Source organism: Dama dama, chromosome X (genome assembly GCF_033118175.1).
Source record: "Dama dama isolate Ldn47 chromosome X, ASM3311817v1, whole genome shotgun sequence".
Classification (NCBI taxonomy): domain Eukaryota; kingdom Metazoa; phylum Chordata; class Mammalia; order Artiodactyla; family Cervidae; genus Dama; species Dama dama.
This window is the reverse complement of record NC_083714.1, coordinates 37,613,015-37,629,393: the sequence shown is the minus strand read 5'-3', so window position 1 is coordinate 37,629,393 and position 16,379 is coordinate 37,613,015. Positions and strand designations below refer to the sequence as shown.

General features: G+C 41.5%; 2 protein-coding genes across 4 annotated transcripts in view; both read right to left on the bottom strand.

Moving 5' to 3' along the window:
• LOC133053053 (heparan-sulfate 6-O-sulfotransferase 2) overlaps positions 1-16,379 on the bottom strand; it is a 210,144-nt gene that overhangs the window by 97,515 nt on the left and 96,250 nt on the right. The window contains exon 3 of one of the 3 annotated variants that reach the window (XM_061137842.1): positions 7,656-8,003. The exons of 1 other annotated variant lie outside the window; for it this stretch is intronic. In XM_061137842.1, the coding sequence (XP_060993825.1) occupies positions 7,889-8,003 (115 nt within the window). In that variant the 3' untranslated portion in view covers positions 7,656-7,888. Of the gene's footprint in view, positions 1-7,655; positions 8,004-13,033; positions 15,372-16,379 lie in introns of those variants that run through there. One more of the 3 variants, XM_061137844.1, reaches the window with a different exon arrangement.
• Positions 4,677-6,497, bottom strand: LOC133053054 (small integral membrane protein 10-like protein 2A). Its single transcript, XM_061137845.1, has one exon. The coding sequence runs from the start codon at positions 6,254-6,256 to the stop codon at positions 6,050-6,052; it is 207 nt and encodes a 68-aa protein (XP_060993828.1). The 5' UTR covers positions 6,257-6,497; the 3' UTR covers positions 4,677-6,049.

Sequence of the window (16,379 nt, the reverse complement as noted above, 5' to 3'; positions counted from 1 at the left end):
AGCAGGCCTATGAGGAGGCGGCTCTGAGAGTATAAGGAAAGTTTGCCAGTGGGGAGGACAAGGGTCTTTGGTGTGATGACTGTGGTGGGCATTATGGGTTCAGGGCTCTTTCTCCTGTCTTCTTTCTCCATACTCATGCCCTTCCTATGGGTTAGCATAGCTGAGGCACAAAAATTAACAATGGACCCTGATGGATATACTATAAGAAGTTACAGCTTTGGTATAAACTAGGACATTTATTATGGGAACAGGATTGTTTTCGATTTTGCCAAGTGAATTGTGATTTTGTCTGCAAGTGAAGGCTTTGCTGTCTCTTCCTTGCTCTGTGTTGCCTAGACCTGTGACAAATGGCTGGTGTGGAAGGGGAACTCTTTGTCCAGCTGTACTGTTGCACAGTATATAATCTAAGGGAGTTCTGAGAAGGGACTGCTGTTGCTTACACTATTTTTTTTTTTTTCCCGGTGATATTTTCTGTCCTTTTCCTGTAGCTTTATGGGCTCTTGGTCACTGCTTTTTCTGCCAGGTCCCTGAAGGAACACTCATGGTTTTTCAAATTCCCAAGAGGCTTATTTAACTTACAGAAAAGATTTGCATACATTGCAGAGAGTCAGAAATGGCAGCCTATTGCCTGGAGAATCCCAGGGACAGCGGAGCCTGGTGGGCTGCTCTCTGTGGGGTCACACAGAGTCAGGCACGACTGAAGTGATTTCGCAGAGTCAGACAAAGAACTGACCACAGTACAGTTTTTGAGGAAATGTGAGAAAGAAGCCCTCGTCCATTTTCAGCATGAGCAATTTCATTTTCCTCATTTGAGTGTCCCTTACAATGTGCTCCCCGTGAGATACCAGGTCCCCTGGGGATCTTCACCATCCCTCCAAGTGCTGATTCTAAAGTTCTGGCCATAGCCAGACCTGGGCAGAGGAATTCCTCAAGAGGAACTTGTGGAAACAACACCTGAAGGACAAGTGAAAAGGATGAGTGACTGCTTGTCCTCTAGGAGCTTTTAAACCATACATAAGTCCTCAGGGCGAATTCTCTGTGATCAATAGCATCACTGGGGATGAGGATGAACAGTACAAACCTTGTTTAGAGAAGGTTTAAGTCACTCTGCTGACGTCAGCAGTCTGTTGGCAAGCGGAGCTGAACTTCTCTCTCACTGTCATTTTGTCAAGTACTCTGAAGGAGCAGAGATTTGATCTCCAATTGGCAGAGGTCCGATTTTTGTGTCTTGTGGTGCACAGGACCTGCTAGAATACTTGGGAGGAGGCAAAGACTCCGATCCGGCAGAGATTTACTTATGGAAGTTTAGTGTGCAGCTCTGTCAAAAAGAGTGGACAGAATGAGTCAAATCTGTGCATTCCTGGACAGTTTGAATAGTCTCTTCATCCCTATGGATTTGAATTTCCCTCCCAGTCCACTATGCTGACTCCAGCATGCACCCATAATGGGTTACTGAGTGCTGCCAACGAGGCCACCTCACAGTTTTGATTTGGGTTGGCTTTCTGAGCTTCCTTTGCTTCTCCTCATTCATGTGCAAGCCTACTGTACTACTTCTTATCAGCTTTGGAAAAGAGCAGCAGTGCACCCACTTCAGTGAATCCTAAGGAGATTCACTGGTTTACCCAGCCTCCCCCATCAGTCAGATGAAGCCCCTTCCAGAATGCTGAAAGGCCTGTTGTAGATTTTCCTCTAGTAGGTTGTCAGAGTACTGAGCTACAGGATATAGGATATAGTTAAAGCCAGGAACCAAGCACCTGTGCATCTCCTGCAGACCCCGGAACTGATGTGTCCTGAAAAGGCTAAGAGAGTGGATCTTGATCTGTCATGTTTTTATTACTAAATACTACTAATAATAAATTATGAAGGTAGAATGAAACTTCAGAGTGGATGGGTGTGTTTACGGTATAGATTATGGAGATGCTTTATGGATGTATACTTATCTCCAGACTCATTCGATTGTATACATTAAGATGTGTACATCTTTTTGTATGTCAGTCATTGCTCATACAGCAATAAAGGGGTTTAAAAAATAATAAAAAAGAACCTTCCATGGTCACAAATGAGTGTCACCTCCCTCCAAGAGTTTTTATAGTTTAGAACTGAGAGGGAAGAATATTTCTCCTTCGGGAAATGGTTAATGCCATTTACAGCCTCTGAATTATGGTTTTGGCTTGGTTTCTCTACATATACATAGTATCTGCATTAGTCGTCTATAAGGTTAACCTTTAGTCCATAGGATTTTGAATTTCATAGAATCTCAGCAGTTCTACAGAAGTCTACGGCTTTATGCGGAGGACCTCGTCTCAAGGGGTGGCCCTGTGACATCAGCGAGTTTTCATTTGACCAGAAATTGACTTTGGGGTATTGTGCCTTTGGGAATGGCTTGGACTTTGGGTTGTTTTCATTTTGTATAATATGTGCTTTTGTGCTTCCTCAAGAAATCTTTAAAAATATTGTACCCTTGGGGGCATGTCAAAGTGTGTGTGTGCTGTTTTTGTATTCCAGATGCTTGAAGGCACTGTCTCAGGCTGATTGGTCTCTCTAGCAGGCCTCATTTCTCTGAGACCTTCCCACAGCCTTCTCTTTTCTGTGCCACTGAGTTTCCTGGCCGTAGCTACTTGGTTTGGAATACTTTTCATCTTATCCTAGTTGAGCCAGTAATACTTTTGTTATGGTTTGGGACTAGACCCGCAAGAATGAGTGAGAGCCTGCAAAGGTTCACTGGTAACCTTTCACAGCAGAGAATATAAAAAGACATACTGTTGGGACTTGCCCAGCAGTCCAGTGGTTAAGACTCCGTGCTTCCAATATAGGGGGGAGGGGGTTCAGTCCCTGGTGGGGGAAATAAAATCCCACATGCTGCATGGCATGGTGAGAAAACAAAACAAAAAAAGAAAAGAAGCCATACAGCTGAGTTTCCCTGATTTAGCCTCATTTCTGTGTCTTTAAAATGTATTCCTTGCTTCATTTTCTCGTATTTTGTTAAATACCTGTGTTCTTCCAATAAAACTCATTTGCTTTAGAAGATCTCACTTGTTTGTTTTAATTATTCACAATGAACACCAGCATGACCAAGGAAGCTGTGGCTCTGTCATGTGCATTATCACCCGAACCAGGGCAGAGCTCTACCTCTGGATTATGATGCATTAAGAACAGGAACCGGTGGCAAGGGGATGGGGTCTCCAGGCCATGCTAAAAGTTCCCCTGTTTGTTAAGCTCGCCCCTTTGTCTAGTGATGTATTCCCCTTAAAGCTAGTCACTCAGTCGTGTCTGTGCGACCCCATGGCCTGTAGCCCGCCAGGTCCACTGTCCATGGGATTCTCCAGGCAAGAATACTGGAGTGGGTTGCCATTCCCTTCTCCAGGGGATCTTCCCACCCCAGGGATCGATCCCTGGCCTCCTGCATGACAGGCAGATTCTTTACCATCCGAGCCACCTGGGGAGCCTGATCCCCTAAAGGTAGCAGGTAATCTAATACCTCCCTATGAGAAGTGATCCTTTTAGCCACTTCATGAAAGCCATGAATGCATATTTGGGGATATGCTGTGCATATAGTGTTTCCAAGTATTAGTTCTCTATAATTAAGAAGAGTGTATGTTATATAATAAATATTTCTGTCTGGCTCAGTAACGGCAACCCACTCCAGTATTCTTGCCTGGAAAATGCCATGGACAGAGGAGCCTGTTAGGCTACAGTCCCTGGGATCACAACAAGTCAGACAGGACTGAGCAACTGAGCATGCACATACTACCCCATTCCATTGACGAACTATTTCTGTTTAGCCCAGCTTCTGTTGCATATTTAGCTTATCCCCCCCGCCCCCTTGCTATTATGATCAATACTAAAATGTGAGAACCTTGTCTAAACATCATGGGGTACTTGCCCAATTCTTCAGTTTTGAAAAATTAAATCACTGGAGCCCATCATAGAGAGTGAAGTAAGCCAGAAAGATAAAGGTCAATACAGTATACTAATGCATATATATGGAACTTAGAAAGATGGTAACGATAACCCTATATGCAAAAGAGAAAAAGAGACACAGATGTACAGAACAGAATTTTGGACTCTGTGGGAGAAGGCAAGGGTGGGATGTTTCGAGAGAACAGCATCGAAACATGTATCTTATCTAGGGTGAAATAGATCACCAGCCCAGGCTGGATGCATGAGACAAGTGCTCGGGCCTGGTGCACTGGGAAGGCCCAGAGGAATCGGGTGGAGAGGGAGGTGGGAGGGGGGATCGGGATGGGGAATACATGTAAATCCATGGCTGATTCATGTCAATGTATGACAAAACCCACTACAATATTGTAAAGTAATTAGCCTCAAACTAATAAAAATAAATGGAAAAAAGTAAAAGAAAGAAAAAAAGAAAAATTACATCACACTTTTTGTTTTGTTTTTACCTTAAACATGACATGGCAGAGATTAGCTCATGAGAAGTTTCATAGAGTAAGGAAGCTCTGGACTATCTGAAGATTACTGATCATTTCATCAGGCATTTCCTTATGATCTTATGCTGTACTTGGAAAGCAAGGAAATCATATTTCATGTGATCATTCGGGAACAGTTTAGGATACGCATCCACTATTGCAGAAAGATAGGAAGGCAGAACCTACCTGGACTCATGGGCCACTCCCCAACCCCCTTCCCCCAAATTTCCTTCCAACTGCAGTAAATTCACTTTTAATAGGTTTTAATTTTTAATCAAGATAATACATGCATATAAAGGATTATAAAAAAAAAATCAACCAGTACAAAAGGGCATATAATGAAAAGCAGTGAATCCCCACCTACCCTTCTTAGCTTTTGCTTTCCCATTCCAGAGGCAAAAACTTTACATGTCTGTTTAGAGGTTAACTCCAGTTTTCCTAGTAATATGCTTTTCTTACTATTTGTTAACTTTGATGAAGTGAGACGTTTTCTGCTGCCTTCCTGCTGTCTCCTGGGTTTTCCTGCCCCACTTCCCTACCATTGTATCACTATTTTTAAGTTTCCTGTTGGTTAACTCCTTCAGTTCAAAAATATAACCCCTGAATCTGCCTTATTCTTTCACCTGGAGACTTCCTAGTTTAGGAGAATAACACCACTATTCCCTTTCCTCCCCTCTGGTTGCCAACTTGTTGCTTGTACTTGTCAAAGTTGATTACCATTCCCATTCTGTTCTATGACCATAATTTAGTCTTCCCTGATGTGTCTAGAGATTTACTCTAAAAACGAAAAAGCATAACTAATATTTCCTCTGTAATGGTTATTTAAACACTGTTCATTGAATAGGGATGTTGAAGCTATGATTGGATTTTCTGTGATTGCAGAGTCTTGATCCACGTATGCCAGTGTTCCGATTCCTTTTCTCACACTCCCCGCAATGGTTGAAAACTGAGGTTGCTTCATATAGGAAGCATGTTCTCCTTGTACAGTTTGAAATGTTTGTTTTCCCCTGAAGGTTCTGTTTTTTCCTTTGGGGGATGAAGACAAGTATGTCTTCCAGATCATGTGATCAGTTTCCTCCAGCTTCCATCCATCTATTGCCTAGAATTGATTCCATCCAGTGGGAAGTCCTTTCACTTCTTTTTCAAATTTGGAAGATTTGCTTCCTATTTGGACCATTCTTGTGCAGTTTATTTAAGTCCTTGGTAACTTTTCCTTTTTTTTCTCCTTTAGCGCATCCTGTGCTCATTGTAATTTCCCAACGTGCGTGCTCATTTGATTCTTTACCAGCTGAGCCACGAGGGAAGAAGCCCTTTATGTACAGAAGAACTTCTTAAATATTTCTGAGGATTTTCAGATTTTTAAGTTCTGTTCCTTGAATTAGCTACTTCCTTGAGATTCAACTTCTCGTTTATTTTAGAGTTTCCTGGTTAGATTGCAGGCTTTCCACAAATAATGATTTCTAGCCGCGCGTTTATATGAAAAGGTGGGGCGACAGCAGGACAGGCCGGCAAGTGTGTGTGCGCGAGGCGAGCTGGGCTCTGTGCTCTAGGGCGGGTGAGCCAGTGGGTGGAGGTCAGCCATCCGGCTGGGCCTCCCCACTGCCACAAAGTTAGTTGCTCTAAATATGTACCTGCAGGCGGACGTTTAGAATCACCGAAGCCGCTATGTAGAAGTAGGGGAAATTCATGCGCAGACGCCAGGCCAGGTCGAAGAAGGTGATCAGCGTGCGCGTGAGCCCCTTGCAGAAGGCGCCATAGGAGCCGCGGGTCGTGGCTGAGCGCGACAGCCGCACTGCTACGCCCGACAGGACTGCTGCTGCTGCCATCGGTTTGCTGTGGCCCCGGATACAGTGCCCAGAGCCAGGTGATTCCCGCTGGTTCAGGGGACAGAAGGACGCTCTCGCGGGGAATCGGCGCGGTAGGTGGATCGCGCGGCAGCAGATGCTAATTGCGCTGCACTGCGGGATCCCTCCTCCTCTGGCTGTGCTCCCTCCTCCTCTGGCTGTGCTCCCTCCTCCTCTGGCTGTGCTCTGGCCACAGCGGGCACTGGTGCCCCGCCGGGCCGCCCTCCTAGGCTGCCTCGGGGCCACGTGGGGCGGGATCAGGCAGAGCGCCAGGGATCCAGAGCCCTGGGACGGGGAAGGGGCAATGTTAAGGGGGAGTCTGGAGGAGCGGGGAGGGGCGGGCAGTTTGTCGGGGAGACCTAGCTTCCTGACCCCAGTGGTCCTTTTTCAACTTTTAACTTTTAAATTTTAACGGAAGCAAAGTGAAACTTGCTCGAATCGTTAGAAATTTTGCTTCATAAGCACGATCTTGAGCAACTTCGAAGCTTGAACGCATTTCCTGTCGCCTCAAATCCCTTTAGGAATTTTTTCGGTCCCCGGTTGTAAGCTAGTACAAACACACCAAACCAACTAATTGAACTTTAAGTTGTGTGCATTCTGCGTTATTCATTCAAGCGTCTTATTTGTTTTTGCTTTATATCTGTAGTATTCTGCTAATGGGCAAAGTCTAAAAGCGAGTTGTTAGACTTTGTCAGCAGCACAATGAGAACAATGGAAAGCAAATTCCCTGCTTAGTTTCCCTTTCCCCACCCCGCCCCAGCAGCCATGAACTGAGATCATGTTTCCTGTATATACCTCCAGATGTGATGTGTTGATAAGGTGCCCTTACCATGTCAATAACACACAACTACCTCACTCTCCTTGAAGATGGATAATTACACCAATACATATATCAGCTCATAGTGTTCAATAATTCTTATAACAAGTCCCTTGTTGATGGGTGTTCTGAACGTTTCCAGTTTTTCTTATGCCAGAATTTATTGCAATAGCATCATTGTAAACATGAATTTGCAAGTGGCAGAAGAGGATGAATAATATAATTCATTCTTTATTATAAAAAACCATCACATAGCATAGATATTTAGTGTTTGAGGTCAAAAAGTTTTCCTAATACATGCGGTTGATCAAAGAAGTTTAGAGAAGGAAGCTCTATACAATATTGTCAGTCTTGGAATTTTTTTCCTCAACATGATAGGCAATAGTTGTATCTTATTATTCTTCTAATTTGCATTTATTTAACTATCAGAGAAGCTTAGCAACTTTACAAAATTTCTTAATTTTTAATATATATGATTTTTACCAATTGTTTGTAGATCATTGAAACTTAAGTATATATTATGAGAAAAGCAAAGTTTCTAGGATCACAACCACCAGAAAAAAAAGACTATTAACAGCTTGGTATCTGTTTTAGTCAATTTTAATCAACGAAACACACAGACACACATACACACACACATATATATTTCACACACCAATAGTAAGACAAAAGTGAAATCATAGTAACATACTGCCTTGATAGTTGTTTTAAACATAATGATATATCTTGCTTATCCTTTCATATTGATTCTTTGTGATTGAGAGTACTGTGTATGACTCCTTATAGCAGGCCAATCATTAACTGAAGGATATTTGGATGGTTTCAAAGTTTCCACAGTCATAAACAGTGTTGAGATTAGCATCCTCAGGCATATCTTTGTATACTTCTCTGATGTCTCGCTCTGGTACATTCCTAGAAATGGAGTTCTTGGATCAAAAGTTTTTCATTTGTTTAATGATTTTGATACATATTGTCAAACTGTCTTTCACACAGCTCTAAGGTATCCATGAACATCCTCTACTTTCTTAATAATAGCATTGATATTCTTTTAAATCTTGGGCATTCTAGGTGAAAATGACATCTCATTGTTTTAATTTGCATATTTTGTTTACTGGCAAGGTTAGACATCTTTTATACATACAGATATTGTTGCACATTTGCATGAAAGGAAGTACTCTATCAAAAGATTTGTAGTCTTATAGAAAACAAATTTATGGTTACTGGAGGGAGAGGGATAAATTAGGAGTTTGGGATTAACACATAAAAGACAGTGAAGAATCTGCCTGCTATGCGGTAGACCCAGGTTTGATCCCTGGGTCGGGAAGATTCCCTGGAGAAGGGAATGTCTATGACCAACACTTTCACTTTTTCATATAGAAAAGAGATAAAGAACAAAGACCTGTATAGCATAGGGAACTATATTCAATATTGTGCAATAACCTACAGTGGAAAAGAATCTGAAAAAGTATATTTAGATATAGATATATAGGCTTCCCCAGTGGCTCAGACAGTAAGTCAGTCAGACAGAAAAGCCCTCCATAAAACTGAGGGCTTCCTAGGCGGTGCAATGGTAGTGCACCAGTGCAGGAAACACGAGTTCGATCCCTGCATCAGAAAGATCCCCTGGAGTAGTAAATGAAAACCCACTCCGGTATTCTTGCCTGGAAAATTCCATGGACAGAGGAGACGGCGGGCTACAGTCATGGGATCACAAAGAGTTGAATATGACTGAGTGCACACACACATATATAACTGAATCACTTTATTGTACACCTGAAACTAACACAATACCGTAAATAAATTATACTTCAATTAAATATATATATTAAATAAATAAATATATATATATATATATAAACATTTGGATGAGCTAAGAAAAAGATTTGCAGTCTTCATTTTAATCAGTATATTCAATTTCCATGTAAGAAAGGTTGTACCAATTTCCACTCCCTCAGGAGTATGACGCTGTCCATTTCCCCACATCCTCACTCATATTATTATTAGGTATTATTTTATTATTGCTAATCTAAAAGCAAAGCATTATTCTGATTAATTTGCTTATATTTGATTACAGTTGAAGCTGAATATTATGTTTATTGGTCATTCATAGTGGCCTCAAAAGGAAGGAGGGCCCCATGGACTAGATGACTGGAAGGCAGACTAAAAGGGTCCTGGAAACCCCAGGGGCAGTGGCATCAGTGGGGGAGAGGAGAGTTAGGCTTTTTTTTTTCAGTTAACTTTCCCTTCTCCTCACCCCTTTCTCTTTGCCCCTCAAGTTGCCCAGGCTCTGGTTCCTTTGCTCATTTTTATATTAAAATTTTTGTCTAAGGCAAGCAGAACAGCACAAGCAATCTATAAATGATACAATCTCAACCCCAGCTTTAGGAGAAACAGAGTAGACAAGACAGCCTCAGGCAATGCATTGTCTTTGGGAAACTGTACAATCTTGTGAGAGTTGCTCAGTCGTGTCTGACTCTTTGAGACCCCATAACTATACAGTCCATGGAATTCTCTAGGCCAGAATACTGGAGTGTGTAGCCTTTCCCTTCTCCAGGGGATCTTCCCAACCCAGGGATCGAACCCAGGTCTCTTGCATTGCAATTGGATTTACCAGCTGAGCTATCGGGGAAGCCCCTAGTGGCCCAAAATATGTGATAAATTCCTGGAATGAACACAGGTTGGCTCAAACTGAAATCACACAGGAGGGCACCACAGCCCAGCGAATCTCAGGCAGGCAAAGGATGCTGCAGAAACAGAGCCACTTTGAGGGAAGAAGGACCAGGTATGGAAAGCGGACATGGGAGGATGAGGGAAAGGAAATGATTATTTTAAAAAGTATTTGAAAAATGGCTGAATAATTTGGGTTTTACTTTCACCATCTTCCTTTCCCTCATCACCAGTGAAGGAGTGTATCTCCTGGATAAAAATGAACAGTGTTTTTTGTAAAGAAATTGAGTGATATGCCTGCAAAAGGCTAGGGCTCCAGAATAGGAGGGGGAAGAGGATTGGTGCCTGGGGCAGAATAAAAATCACCACAAATGCTCCCTCTCCCTGAATCTATAACTTTGCACTGATGCTGCAGATCTGTCAAGAGGTGACCTGTTTTTTTTTCTCTTGAAGATATCTTTTAACTTGTTTTGGTCAATGGGACATTGGCAAAAACAGTGCAGACAAAAGCAAGAAAAGTGCTTATGCATTGGGGCCCACACTATTGCTAGTCTTGTAAGCTTGCTGCCACCAGACTGGATGATCAAACTCATGCCCCAGTTATCCCTGTATCCCCAAATAATAGCCAACCAACTCCTAGAAGTAGTGTCACCAAGACTGCTAGCAGCAGCTGACCACAGATAACGTGAGAGTCCAGTGGACACAAGCAAAAGAATAGTCCAGATGTGCCCAGCCCAAATTGCCAACTCCCAACAACTGTACATTAAATAAATGGTGGTTGTTTTAAGGCTCTGGGTTTTGAGTGGTTTGACCTTTGGTGGAAATTACTTGAATCATGGGGCCCTAGGACTCAAATAGAAGTATGGCTCATTTAACCAAAAGAAGTCTGTCAAAAAGAGAGTTGGGTCACCATGAGAGAGGGCCATAGCTCCTCAGGTTGTGTATCCAGGGTCCCTAGAATGAAGGGGAACCTGAGAGCCTTGAGGAAGGATGTTATGGTAACATTGTAATTATGTACAGTAAAGCTTCCTAGTTACCCCTGAAAGGACACACAGTAATTTCCCAAAGTAATTGTGTAGCGGAGAAATAAAAATCCACATACTCGCCAGGGCTTAGTAGACAATGGCTCTGAGCTAACAGTCATCCTGGGGAATGAGAGCATCACAGTTACCCACAGTCAGAGTGAGGGCTAATGAATGTCAAATGATAAATGGATAAATCCAACTCATAGTGGGGCCAGGGGTGTACAAACCCACTCTCTGGTAATTTCTCCAGTTCCTAGGTTTACAGTTGTAATAGGTAAAACCAGCAACTGGCAAAATACCCCAACTGACTCCCCGTGGAAAAAGAATTTTTCTGTTAAGGAAGGGACAGGTGGAAATCTGGAACTTATTCTCCTTTCCAATTGTAGCAGGAATAGCAAACACAAATATTGCTCTTGTTACATGCCAGACACTCTTCCAAGCACTTTACATACATTAAAAAATATTCCTCAAAACAGCACTACAAAGTAGGTACTATATTTGTTTGCTTTTAGGTATTTTAAAATGATTTTTTAATCTAAGTCTAGTTGACTTACAATATTGTATTAGTTTCACAGTAGGTACTGTTATTGTACACATTTTACAGAAAAGTTAAGCTTAAGTAACTTACCCAAGGTCACCAGTTAATAATTGGTAAGGTGGAACTTAAACCAGAAGCTGGCTCCAGAGTCCATGCTATTAACCATTATATTGTACTGTCTAAATAGTAAACTAACCAATACTGCAGACATAGGAGCCTCTCAGAAATGAGGGTCGCCATCAAGACTTTAAAATTCCAGTGTAGTGATCCCTGTTACATAACATTCTTATGTGATATACTTGTTTGGCTAGTGAAGAGTACAGAGGGCTCTTGAAATAGAAATGATATATATGGACTGGCTTTGAGGAGGTTCTGAAGGCACAAGTAACATTTGTGAGCAGTGACTCACGCTGCCACTGTGCCTCCACCTGCCACATGGCTTTCCTTTTGTCAACCCACACTTACGGTTTCATGGGAACTGTTATGGGCGAAACTGAATATTTTTTATTTGGCCATGCTGGGCCTTTGTTGCCGTGTGCAGGCTTTCTCTAGTTGTGGCGAGTAGGGGCTGCTCCTAGTTGCGGTGCTCAGGCTTCTTATTGCAGTGGCTTCTCTTGTTGTGAAGCACAGGCTTTTGTAGTTGCAGCTCGTGGACTCTAGAGTGCAGGCTCAGTAGTTGTAGCACTCAGGCTCAGTAGTTGTGGGACACAGAGTTAATTGCTTGGAGGCATGTGGGGTCTTCCCAGACTAGGGACTGAACCCATGTCCCCTGCCCTGGAAGTCAGACTCTCAACCACTGGACCACCAGGGAAGTCCCAAGACAAGGTCGTTAAACATGTAACTGAGGGTCCTTGAGGTGAGCCTTAATCCAGCATGACTGCTGTTCTTACAAGAAGAGTGAGTGACTGAGTGAAAGTCACTCAGTCGTGTCTGACTCTTTGTGACCCCATGGACTGCAGCCCATCAGGCTCCTCTGTCCATGGGATTCTCCAGGCAAGAATACTAGAGTGGGTTGCCATTTCCTTCTTCCTGTCCCAGGGATCGAACCTGGGCCTCCTGCATTGCAGGCAGCGTCTTGACCAACTGAACCATCAGGGGAGATTATAAGGAGAGATCAGGACTCAAATAGACCCAGAGAGAAGACCATGTGAAGACATATGGAGAAGATGGCAGAGGTGAGGGCTTCAGAAGAAACTAACACTGCTGATAACTTAATTTCTGACTTCTAGCCTCCAGGGCTCTAAGGAAGTAAATTTCTGTTGTTAGGGCCACCCATTCTGTGGTTCTTTGTCATGGCAATCCTGGCAAACTAATATAGGGACTTCTTTATAGACCAGTTGTGTTAGTCAGGGTTCTCCAGAGAAACAATAGTATATATATATATGCTATTATTTTAATATATATTTATTATATTTATATTATTATATTATATATATTATATAATTAATATAATATATTATATATAATATATTAATATAATATAATATTAATATAATATATATAATTATATATTAATATAATATATAATATAATATAAGTAAATATATTATATTTAATTATAATATTATAATAATATTATATAATATTATATATAATAATATTATAATTAAATGATTATATTATATTATAATTATAATATATAATATAATATTATATAATATATTAGATATTATAATATATTATTTTATATTATATATGTGTGTATATATATATGAAAAGATTTATGATAGAAATTGTCTCACACAGTTATGGAGGTTGAGAACTTCCACAGTCTGCTGTCAGCTAGCTAGAGAACCGGGAAGGCCAGTGGTATAATTCAGTCCAAGTCCTAAGTCTGAGAACCAGGGGTGCTGGTATAAATCCTGGAGTTCAAAGGCCCAGGAACCAGCACCACCACCAAATGTTTGAGGGTAGGAAAAGATCGATGTCCCGGCTCAAAAAGAGAGAGAATTCTCCCTTTGCCTTTTTGTTCCTTTCAGGCCCTCCCACCAAACTGGTGAGGATGGACGTCCTTACTCAGTCAGGAATCTACTGAAGTACAGCTTTGTGTGACATTAGGGCACCAGCCAGAAGCATATCGCTGCAGCAGTCCGGCCCCACATAGGAGTAGGCCGAGAAAGACAGTGCAAAAGTAAAATCTTCCCTGAAGATTGGTATATCTGGTTGTTCAATTTGCTTAGAAGGAGAAATGGCCTCAGGTATGGCCCTACACTGTCTGATGTTCAGGAACTAGGAAAGAAAATAATTTGTAGTACTGGTGACAAGAAGGTTTGGGAGGAGTAATATGTAGCTGGACCTCTAGGAAGGGCCAGAGAGTGTGAGTACATTTGTGCTTCATATAAATGCCCAACAGAGCATGTTAGCTGTGATTAAGGCTCTCAATAATCATGTAAACAAGGCGACTTACCTACGAATGTCAGCCAGCCCCACCCTGAGTCTTGCTCAGTGGCTCACATACAAAGTGGCCATGGTTGCAGGGACAGAGGCTCTTCATAGGCTCAATTACATGGGCAGCCCCTCACCCAGGCTGATGTAGTTATCAGATCAGTTGAGTGTCCAACCCCAACTTGCCAATAGCAGAGGCCAATACCAAACTCATGATAGGTGCCATTTCCTTCTGGGAGGACGGTTCCAACCATCCATCTGGTGGCAGGTTAATTACATTGGACCTGTTCCATGATAGAAGGGGCTGGAATATGGACTTGCCTTCCCTAACTGCAACACTGCAGCCAGCACCACTCTTGCCGACATACAATTATGATATCCCACACAACACTGCTTCTGACTAAGGAACTCCTTTTACAGAAAAAGGCAAAAAAGAGTTAAAAGAATTCACCCTGGTCATACCTTACCCTCCATTATCTAAAATGGTGAACTGCCTATTCAACCTCCATTTGCAAGTATTTCCTTCACATCCTCTTGATTTTGGCCTCTGCTGATTTAAAACTCTGATTATCAGTCTACCAGTAGAAATAACAGTGATTCAATGAATAGATTGTTGAGACTGCAACCTAGCCATTCGAGCTTCATGCATCACTGGGCCAGCAGGCAAAATATGGGTTTGATTGCTGTGATTGATCCTGATCATCAAGGGGATGCATTCTCTTACACAATGCATGCAGGAAGGATTAAGTCTGAAACTCGGTGGCTCCTCTTGAAACTGGAATATACAGTGGTCAAAGTTAATGAAAGATTACAGCCACATCACATAGGCAAGACCACTGAAAGCTCAAACCTCTGAGTAATGAAGATTTACCTCTGCCCATTGGGTAAAGAGAATTCAATAGCTGAGAAACTGACTGAGGGCAAGAGAAAATGGAATAAGTAATGGAAGAAAGAAGTCATATTAATAAATACCAACTATAACTTTGTGGCTAGTTACAGAAACAACATGGAAATAGTTGTTTATATTTTCTATTTTCCTCATTTTGAAATATCTGTGTGTTCTAGATGTGTTAATGTACCCTCTTCACCTTGTCCCCTTATCTAGGGGATGTTGTGACTGAACTTCACAGTTTAGTCCACAAATTACAGAATATCAGTATGTGATTATGTTGAACTTAGGAATCAACATGGGTCAATAATCCTAAATTTAGAGCTGGGTGTGATAACTTGTGAGAGTTTGGGCATTCTCTTTTGGGGGAAAGTTGAGTGTGATTTGTTTTGTACAAGCCATAGTTGTTCTATGCTAAATTGAACATCTTTATTTATTTGTTTGTTTGTTTTAGTCATTAAAAAACATTTTACAAAATATTCCTTGTAACCCCATAGGCCAAGAATCAAGTAAAGTGACAGATGCCCTTCCAGAGCCTGACCCTCCAGGAATGATGCCCACTTCAGAATGTGAAGAGGAGGAAGGGTCCGGAAGGCCATGCTGGCCATGCGTGGCAGGTGGGGCCATCCCGCTGGGCTGCAGGCTCTTCTCACCATGATCCATGCACACCCCTCTAAAGCATAATTCGTGCTGTAGCTCTGTGATGAAGCACCAGATTCTGGAGAAGTTCCCTGCTAATTATCTCTCCACTCGTTGCAGAGGTTTTGAGATTTCACCTTCAGGAATATAAACAAAAGATCTTTTGGGGATCTGGGCTAAGAAGTCTGTCTTCTTGCAAAGTGCTTCTGAGAAGGGATTGAATTGCCTGAATACTGAAGTCTATGTACATGTTTATCTGCAAAACATATAAGTGAAATTTTTATTTGTTGTTGTTGTTCGTTTGCTAAGTTGTGTCCGACTCTTTCTTACCCCATGGACTGCAGCAATTGAACATCTTTAAAAAAAAAAACTATTTATTTGGCTGCATTGGGTCTTAGTTGTGGCATGCAGGCTTAGTTGCCTCGCAGTATGTGGGCTCCTGGTTCGCTGACTAGGGATTGAACCTGCATTCCAGGTGTTGGGGGCAGATTCTTAACCACTGGACCACCAGGGAAGTCCCTGGAACACTTTATTGTTGTCACCATTGTTATTTAGAATTTTAAGTGTGGAAAAAGATTGAATAGACATTCATCATTATTTAAATCTAATCTGTTACAGAAAGTACATTGAATAGCACATTGTTGGATAGCAGAAGCCTATCTTTCATTAATTTAAGTGAGAAAAATAAGGTTTCTTAGCTTACCCAAACTCATTTTCCCAAATATTACTAAAAGACTCTTAAAAAAATCTATATAATCCACCAAAGTTTTCTGTAATAATATAAAGCATTTATAATCCATCTATCTAGCTATTTATTTAATATTTAAGGAACTCACTAGTTTATATCTTTAGGTGCAGTATGTGATGATACTATAACGTATAGGATATGAATTACACTCTTCCACATTCCAGGACACACAGTCTGTAATATTATTACACTATAATGTTACAGTAATCAAATAGTGTGGTATTGAAGAAGAGATAAATACACATATCAGTGGAATAGAAGAGAGCCCAGAAATAAACCTACACACATATGGCTAACTGAATTTTTACCAAGATGAAAAAGTAATTAAATGGAGAAAAGACAGCCTTTCAAAAATGGGTTGAAATAATTGAACATCAATAGGCAAAAAAAAAAAGAA